Source organism: Pelodiscus sinensis, chromosome 2, assembly GCF_052426305.1.
Source record: "Pelodiscus sinensis isolate ZL-2025 chromosome 2, ASM5242630v1, whole genome shotgun sequence".
In the NCBI taxonomy this organism is placed as follows: Eukaryota; Metazoa; Chordata; order Testudines; family Trionychidae; genus Pelodiscus; species Pelodiscus sinensis.
This window is the reverse complement of record NC_143053.1, coordinates 111,234,651-111,244,354: the sequence shown is the minus strand read 5'-3', so window position 1 is coordinate 111,244,354 and position 9,704 is coordinate 111,234,651. Positions and strand designations below refer to the sequence as shown.

Sequence of the window (9,704 nt, the reverse complement as noted above, 5' to 3'; positions counted from 1 at the left end):
CACTCAGAACAGGCAATGTGGTTCTCTCCTCTGTCAGAGAGAGAGAGAAATCCTTTTTCTGCCAGACCCTGGCCAGGGCCTATACACCCAGACAAGGGATAAGACTACAAGGATGTTTAAATTGCTACCCTGTCTTAACATGTCTTTCTGCAAACACGAGAAAATCTCACTGGTTTCAGTCATTCCAGGAGGAGTTGGTTCAAAAACTTGCTACAAAGTTAAACCTTCTAATATTTACTGCTCCCTTCCCTAACCCCACATTCACCCCGTGCAAGCCCACATTTTATGTATTTTACTCAGACATGCAGAACTTAACAATCACACCAGAAGATAGAAAGAACTGATGCTGTTTCAATGCACAAAACACAAAAAGAGGGGGGGAAATGGCTGACAGCTGGAAACATTTCCTTTTATGTCTTTATTTGCCATTTAGGATCCATTTATTCCATCAATGCAAATATGCAGAACAGCCAGAAACCATGTTTTAAGCAGCACATACCAGTTGGCTGAGTATAACTAACTACATTCCCCAAGCAATATAAAATTAATAATGCACATCAGCTTCCAGGAGAAGAGACAGATATTGTGGCAGCTGAGAAACACAGCAAGCAGCTTCCTTACAAAGTAGTTTGGCTGTTAAAATGCTAGAACCGTCACTGTCCATTTCTCAAAAAAAAAAAACCCTACTATAATTTAAACACTATTTTTTGCTATCTACATTATATATAAAATATAGACTCTGTTTACTTTATAACACGTTTTGATAAATAGCTCTTTAAAATATCTATTGTACATATGTCCATGCACTGACATTATATATATATATATATACACACACACACACACACTTTGCATTTATTTGTGAAAAACATAATAAATATATTTCATATTGATACAGCAACAAACTGAAGATACTCTTGCTTTTAAGTTTTAAGAGACAAAAAACAAGACAGTACAGAGAGAAGCAATGGGCACCATTTATGAACCATGCATACCAGGCAGCTATTATCCATCCTAGCTGGGCAATGAGAATATGTAATTTATTCAGACTTGGTGGATTTTTACTCTTGTTATTTTTTTTGCTTTGGGATTAGTTTCAAATCAGGAATTAGCCACCTGAACTACCAGTGTTCGCACGAAAGCAAATCTCATGAGGAAACAAACGATGCTTTTTCCACAGACATCCGCCTTGATTGCCTGCAATGAGGAAGATGGGGCATGCCAATGGACTTGACTGACGGTTAAAAAGAAAGGAGCAGAGCCATTGGACAGTTCGGGGCAGCTATCCTGGGACCCAGGGCGGCCTGGGTCATTATTGGGGGTCCTGAGGTGGGCAGCAGGGGAGAGGTCAACCCCCACACTTACCAGTGATGGGGGGGATCATGCAAAGCAGAGCAACACAACCCCAGCCTGCTCCACTCGGCCATTTCCCAGCCAGGTCACTCCATTGAAACAACAAATGGAATGACCTGGCCCCTAGGAAATGGAGAGCCTTGATTATCTACAGCCAAGTGCATGTAATCAACCAGAGTTCCCTATATGGAGCAATGGCAATAGAGGAGTGAAATACACTGGGCCAAAATCAGACTGACAATACAAATCTATGGAATTGCACCAGTTTATATCAGGACTGAATCTGGCCCAGTTAAAACTCATTCACTGCTGATCTAGCCATGATGACAATTTTGATTTAGAGGCAACATCCTCTCCAAAAAAAAAAAAGAGGTAATTCAGGTTCCCTGGTGGCACAATCCTGGTTCCAAATGCTTGACATCGGAGCAGCAGCAGGAAAGAGACAGTAGTGCAGCTGTATGTAGGTGGGTTCATGAATACTGCCCTATGTGCAGTCCTGTCTATTTACAGTTCCTCCTTTCATGCAGGAAGCAAGTGGGAATTTTGGGGTAAGCTTTTTTTACTGTCATTGTGATGTAATGCACTATACCATGTAGGTTAAGAAATCCCCAGCAAGGAGAGAATTTTAAGTTAACAGGATTAAAGATTATTCATTCATATACTTCATGTGCAAAATTTATAGATTTTGCTTCTGATTTTAACAAGAGCAACAACAAAAATCTGCTAATAAACCTGTCCACTCATAGCTAGTCCTAAATACCCAGAAGCTATCTTTAGAGGTCAAACAGTTCAATTTTGAGCTTTTCAGGTATTTAAGGGCACATCAGTTACCCATCAAGGAGGTAAGAGTGTTAAGCCAATACATTACATAGCTGCAAAAAGCCAAGGTCTGCTAAAAGCCCAAGGTCTGTACCAAGATGCTTTTAGGTGAAAAAAAAACAAAACAGTAAACAGATTACACTCAGGCTACGTCTAGACTGGCCGCTTGAATTTCCGCAAGAACACTGACGATCTCATGTAAGATTGTCAGTGTTCTTGCGGAAATGCTATGCTGCTCCCATTCGGGCAAAAGCTCTCTTGCGCAAATGCTTTTGTGCAAGAGGGCCAGTGTAGACAACGCGGTATTGTTTTGCACAAAAAAGCCCCGATCGCGAAAATGGTGATCGGGGGCTTTCTTGCGCAAAACCGCGTCTAGATTGGCACGGATGCTTTTCCACAAAAAGTGCTTTTGCGGAAAAGCATCCGTGCCAATCTAGATGCTCTTTTCCGCAAATGCTTTTAATGGAAAACTTTTCTGTTAAAAGCATTTGCGGAAAATCATTCCAGTCTAGACGTAGCCTCAGTGTATTATACTTTCAATACATATAGAAGTACAGGGCTAAAAACGTCCAATTACAAGCACTGCTGTCAATAGACGTTTATGGATCTCTCTGCAAAGACTCTGTCTTTTGTGAAACAAAATCAGCTAAATAATAATAATAATAATCAGCTAATAATTTTTGTACCAAACCGCTATTTTCAGTTTTTGGTATACTTTTATGGACATAAAAATGCAAAGGGTAATGCCAGAATGGAATAGTTTACCTGCCAGGATAATATGGTGCAGAGAGGGAATACCCCTTCTCTTTTGTGGTCATTGTAACTCAAAAGCTATTGAGAAGGTGAGTAAAGAAAAAAATTCAGTACAAAGCAGAGAGTGTTTCTGATTGTCCTAAGCCAGCCAGCCAGCAATTTCTCATGCTTTCAAGCCAAAGGGTAGGACAGTATTTCTTAAATTATGTTCCACAGAACACTGGTGTTGTGCCGCGACCTCCTCTTTGTTTTTGTTATTTCTTTGTTTTTGTCTTTTTTTGTCTGACAAACAATTTTTTTTGAAGAAAATTTTCATAGGTGTTCCGCATAAAAAAATATTTTTTGGTGTTCTATGGTCTCAAAAAGTTTAAGTAACACTGGGTTAGGATGAGTTCTGGAGAAACTAATGCTGAATTTGAGCATGTCTATATATGCACTGACTCTATGCTGTATAGGGATGGTGGGTAAGAATGTATTCTGTAGACATAAGTATTTTCTAATTATATAGGTTGAATGCTACTAATCTAGCCATGTGCAGGAGAGAAGATAAAGGAAAGCCCGAAGTCTGAGATTGCTAATATTGTTTAGGGCTTAACAGAGCCTTGTACTGGGGGCAGTGCATAGCTCTGGGGGAGTTCTGGCAGGAATTTTGTCCTTGGGGAAACAGGACTACTTCCTGAGCTCCCTAACACACAGGTTGAGTGCACCTGTTGCTACACCCCTTCAGGGGTTATAGTATATTCCCTTTGCATGGCCAGCTCATTCTGCTGGCTGGTACATACAGGGGCATGAGCCCATCTTTTCACCCAGTTGGGGGATCTTGAAACTTATGGGGCACATGGAAAGACTGCAATTGTGCCTTGCTACTACACAGACACTAGGAGGAGCTGCCCTCTCTTATCTCCTTGTTCCCTTGGAGCCAAAGTTAACTCAACATGAAGTCAATAGGAATCTTTCTGTTGAATTCACTGGGTGCTGGATCGGACTGCCTTCCTCCCCCAAAGCTGCAAGGCATAACCTGCCTCTTAATGAGCATTGCTTTGGTTCTCTGCCTCTCTGGCAGCAGACCACAATTTTTAATAGCACCTATACACAAGTAATGAATGGCAAAGAAAAGAGCCTCTCCAAAAGCAGCCCTAGAAAATAAGACTATGATTTAGCAAGCACACAAGGTTACTTCTAGTAGCCTGAATTGGAAAACTGGGTCTGCACCAATTCCAGGAGCACCTCAAGTCTTGTGGCACTAGTGAAAGAGTAGTAGTATTAGTCTGCTATTCCAAACACATAGTCCCTAGTACTGTAGCACTTTTTGGTTAAATACTGTAAACCTTTTTTCCCCCCACAGTTGGCCACATTCTTAAATGTGATGTGAACTCCAGGGGCCAGATGCAGCATTCTGCTTAGTGTATTTCAAAATCTCCCCAAAAATAATTAGGGCTTGACCCCAAACAGCCCTTTATTATAGAGTAAGTCATAATTTTATTGGAATATTATGACACATTCTATAAATAACTTAGTCACTTGTTCCTTTGATTCAGAGAGCAGTTTAATATATTTACATCTGATGTGATCAAAATCTTGCCCAGAGCAATATTTCATCCAATCTTACATCCTTGAAAGTAGAAAAACTTAATATAATCCTGACAGTAAGCAATAACCATCCCAATTAAAGTTAAAGTCTGCAAAATTGCAGTATCCAAACCAATAAGAGCCAAGAAGAGCAAGCATGATGTACACCACCTGAAAGCTTTCAGCTTAGGACAAAAAAGTGTCCACGCTGCCAAGTTTTGTTGACAAAAACTACCTTTTGGTGACAAAACAGTGAGAGAATACACACTGCAGTGTGACTCTTGTTGGAAAAATGCCCAGTTTTGAAGCAAAGAACTTCCACCCCACAAGAGACATTTTTCTTTTCTCCTCCCTTTACTGTCGACAAAGAGCCAGTGTAGACACTATGGGTGTGTCTAGACTACAGGATTTTGTCAACAAAAGTGGACTTTTGTCGACAAGACTATACCTGTGACTACACTACCGCCAAGTTCTGGCAACATAACGTCGACAGAACTCGGCAGTTTTGTTAACGGCAGTAAACCACATTCTACGAGGAATAACGCCTTTTGTCAACAGAGTTCTGTCGACAGAAGGCGTTATTGCATGTACACTGTCCTTTGCATCTACTCTCTCCTGTTGACAAAGCGGGTTGCTTTGTCAACAGAACTGGATGTAGTCTAGACGCTCTTTGTCGACAGAAGCCTGAAGTCAAGACGTACCCTATGGTTTGTTTTATCGACAGAACTGGCTTCCACTAGTATCCCACAATGCCTGCCCTGATGGCTGTGCTCAGTGTTTTGATCTCTGCTGCCTGCAGGCATGTGCCCCTCCCCTTTCAAAGCTCTGGGAAGTATGTGACAGAGTAGGCTGCTCTGTTTGGGGAACAAAGAGCGAATTATTGGACCATTCCTCTTCTGCTCTGCACTAGGAACACACCGACAGGCAGACTGCTATTGCAGGGGAGGGGGACAGGCTGCTGTGCTACTTTGACAATCCTGAGCACAAACAGCTCCTCATGATGATGCTCCCAGCAGCTGACGAGGCTATGGAAGAACTCGGGAGAGAATCCCATCATGCCCAGGGGTGAGCTTTGCCTTCCCACAACACTGCAATGAGGGCTACATACCCACAGTGCACTGCTCACACTGTTGATGATGGTGCCCCTAGTGTGGGGGCATGATCTGTCAACAGAGGCTGCAAGCTTGAACACTCTCTGGCGATTTTTGTTTTGTCGACTTTGAGATGTCGACATATGTTTTATCAACAAAACTTGTTAGCCTTGATGTAGCCAAACACTGAAATTAATAGGTCTCCTCATTCTGCCTGCATGGAGTTCAGTGCAGAAACAAGACCCAGGATTCCAACACTCATGCTTCCAGCCGGAACCATAAAACTGCCTAGAGACATAATTGTTAAAAATATAGATGGCAAAGATACTAAATTTTGTGCCCAGCACATGGCACGGTGGAGCCCTGGTCCATGACTGGGGCTTTGTAGCCCTACCACAGTGCAAATCATAAATGAAGAGAAACTATATATATAAAAAAGTTCACATTTAAATTCAGATTTGGGCTACAATTTCAGATGATGTTTTCTTTTATCATAACTGATTTATCATACGTAGCTCCCTGCCACTGATTTTTCTGTCTTAGTCATCCCCTTTATTCTGCATCTATGACTCTGACTTTGTCCTCAGCAAGATTATGCCATACTGCCCTATAAAAAAACCAACATGGTTGTGTCTACACTGGGCCACTTATTCCGGAAAATCCGTCGCTTTTCCGGAATAAGCTGCAAGCTGTCTATACTGGCCCTTGAATTTCCGGAAAAGCAACGACGCTCTACTGTACAAAATCAGCCACTATTCCGGAAAAACTATTCTGCTCCCGCTCGGGCGTAAGTCCTTATTCCGGAACACTGTTCCAGAAAAGGGCCAGTGTAGACAGCCCAGTAGTCTTTTCTGGAAAAAAGCCCCGATCGCGAAAATGACGATCGGGGCTCTTTTCCGGAAAAGCGCGTCTAAATTGGCCACAGATGCTTTTCTGGAAAAAGGACTTTTCCGGAAAAGCAGCCTGCCAGTGTAGACGCTCTTTTTCCGGAAATACTTATAACGAAAACTATTCTGTTTTAAGCATTTCCGGAAATTCATGCCAGTGTAGACACAGCCCATATGTTGCTTGACCCTCTCTGAGTAATATAATTCTTTTGCTAAGAGAAATTTAGTTTTTGATCTGCCTCTATGTGTGTCTGTGTGGGGGGGGGGGGAGGGAGAGGGAAGACAGGGGTACAGGTTTATTTAAATAAAGGAAGTTTTGTGTGCAGCAATGATTGTAATCTTGGCTATTTCTTAAATTGCTTAATTGACAATTATTTTCCAATTAATAATTTTAAACAACTTGGAAACCTTCAAGGAAAAACCCTGCATCCTTGCTCAGAGCCCTAGCAGAAGTAGCAATCAACAAATGCAATTGCTAGATCTGATCAAACAGTAATCATCCAATAGTTTGAGTCACTTCACAATATTATTTAAACAAATTATATGACATTTTCCTCCATCAGAAACACTATTCATAGATATCAGGGAAGAAGTCATGAAAGTTCACAAATATCTAGGATTTTACATCTTTTTAAAAAATAAAATTTGTACTTATAATTGCTCTCCCAGTTCAGTGAATGCAGCACTAAAGCCTGGACCATAACAGAAGACAACAAGGTAATAAGGTATGGGTTAGTAGCAGGGTTCCCAAGGGAGCTCAGAGTGCCCCTAAAGATTACAGAGCTGTAAACATACTTTTTAAAGTTAAAGACTCATTATGTTTTAAAATCTAAACAATCGATGAGTATACTGACCTAGTTTACCTGAGAAAAAGGTTCAAAATTTTTCTCTCAATTTATAGCAAATATAAATTTTCTTCATCAGCTTAACCAAGTAAGTAGTTTTGCTTCAGTTTAAAGACAAATATAATTTTGCTGTATATTCTTTTGGGGATTACATTTTGTTGTGTTATTTTTCATAGCCGCAGCCCTGGTGATGCTTCAGACTCTTAATACATGAATAGCTTAATGCATAAAATGAGTCCCACTAATTCACCAGGACAATTCACTTGCATCCACTTAAAATGTTTGCAAGAGCAGGGCCTAAGACATTAAAGACAAAAAGGACAACTAAACCAGAGGCCAGTTGTCTGTTCCTGCACTGATGACACAGGGAACAGACAAAACAGGACCTCTGGCTGCTGACTTTAGGCAGGTAAATAGGTTTTGGCTTTTTCCCCCCTTCAAATCCATAAGGATTTTTCTCATTCTTTGTGGATTTTCATTCAGACCATGGTGACTGGCACAGATTTTTTTTTTTTAAAGGTTCAGGTTCACATACATTTAAAAAAAAGACACAAAAACTCAAAACAAAGCCCACTTCATTTTGTATATTTTTGCCATCATTCATGTCCACTCGGAACTGAATCCCAGACTCTCAAGAAAGTATGTAAACCTGGCCCAACTTTTGGCTGTGTAAAAATCCCTAACTCAGGAAAGCAACCCATGACTTGGATTTTGCCGATGAAGGTTTTACACAACCCTTCTTTAGGAGCACATCTGTACAGCTAACACTGAAGCTTAGCATGAGTTTGTAGAATGCTCTCCCATGACCTGCACCTCCACATACGAGCTGCAGTTGGAAACTGACTTGTTTGCAAAAGCCACAATGTTCCCTACTTAATTGTGTTAAAAAAAAAAAAACATTCAGAATAAGTTATGAAAATTGAGCTGCCAAGTTTGTCTGGGTCATGTGATACTTAATCACACCAAGTCTTACTATTCTATGCTGTGGTTAATGATGTAGTAGTACATTGTGATATTGTCAGCTGGCATGGTAGGAACTCTTCACATCAGATGCCACGGGAGACTTTCTGACATGACAGAACTTTCACAGCCCTTTGGCAGGTCAGGTAAGTCAGAAAGGACTTCCTGAACTTTCACAGTAAACAGAACTGGATCAGCTAAGCACTTCCATGCATGAGACTGATTCCATGATATCTCATTATCCAGCCAGTTAATACTGCTGCCACACAGTTAATACAAATTATTTAGGTCAGCTCTTAAACAATTCTCATTTCCATCTATCTAGCTTAGACATTTCTAATGCTCCCGTCACTGTTACAAAGACACCAACTAATTTAGCTGGTTTAAAACTCCACATTTTTCATTTCCCCATGTTGTGAAATGTAGTATGTCCAAATCTTTATGCTGTCTGAATAATTCCTTAAGAACGGTGTTGTTTCCCTGCCTTTTCAACAGCAGAGTGAAGCTAGCAGTACAGAGACATTCTGCTCCTGCGCATAGCTTCACTGATGAGATACGCAGGGCTCAGCTCCGGCTCCTCTGTCATGATTGCAATGTTCTGCCATTCCCCTAGTTGGTTTGACTTTTTAATGGTGTCCACCACGCACAAGGCATACAGGCAGTCATCGAAAGTCGCAGCCATGGTGAGGGGCCTCCCATCCCAGGTTCTCCGGTCATCCTGGTCCTCAAACGCCTGCCGGATGGCCTGCACCATCTTAATAGTACCCTGAAGGTACGGGGATGGGATATCACTGAAGGCCTTCTCAGGCAGTAAGGAATTGCTGACTGGCATGGAGTCCTTTAGAAGGAGTTCTCTTTGAGAAGAGCTGTTGCTCTGCCCATACAGATCAGTGCCTATGACAATCAGTCGTCCAGTTGAACCCACCATAATAATATCCTGTTTGAACTCCCCGGGGACATTGAAATTGAGGGTCACAGTGCAGCACACCCCGCCTTCCAGAACCATTTGAAACGTACAGAAGTCATCACTGGTGATCTGACGTATTCCCTTGATGTGCTCTGTCTGTTTCACAAAGGTCTTGAGCAGCCCATGTACTTTCACAGCCTTCTGGCTGGTGAGGAAGGTCAAGAGATCAATGATATAAGTACCGACCGAATGCAACCCCCCACCCCCCATCAGGTCATCACAGCTCCAGTTGTACTTCTTGCCCAGCAAGCTTCCGCTGTGCACCTGCACCTCGCACACCAGCAGCTCCCCTACATAGCCCTCCTGAATCAGCTGCTTCATCTTCACAAAGGCAGGCAGGAAGCGAAGAACATTCCCCATGATGCTCATGAGCTTGGGGTAATAATGGGCCGCAGACATCATCCTGAAGGCATCCAGGGGAGTTGCTGTTCGGTCACAGATGACATTTTTTCCAATGCCT

At 41.9% G+C, this 9,704-nt stretch overlaps 1 protein-coding gene across 2 annotated transcripts in view; it reads right to left on the bottom strand.

Annotated features, from left to right (window-relative positions):
* Window positions 1–388: 388 nt before the first annotated feature.
* The window catches only part of GFOD1 (Gfo/Idh/MocA-like oxidoreductase domain containing 1), a 110,675-nt gene continuing 101,359 nt past the window's right edge, over window positions 389–9,704 (bottom strand). For both annotated transcript variants that reach the window (XM_006138758.5, XM_025179344.3), the window contains exon 2: window positions 389–9,702. In XM_006138758.5, the coding sequence (XP_006138820.2) occupies window positions 8,783–9,702 (920 nt within the window). In that variant the 3' untranslated portion in view covers window positions 389–8,782. The remainder of the gene's footprint in view (window positions 9,703–9,704) is intronic.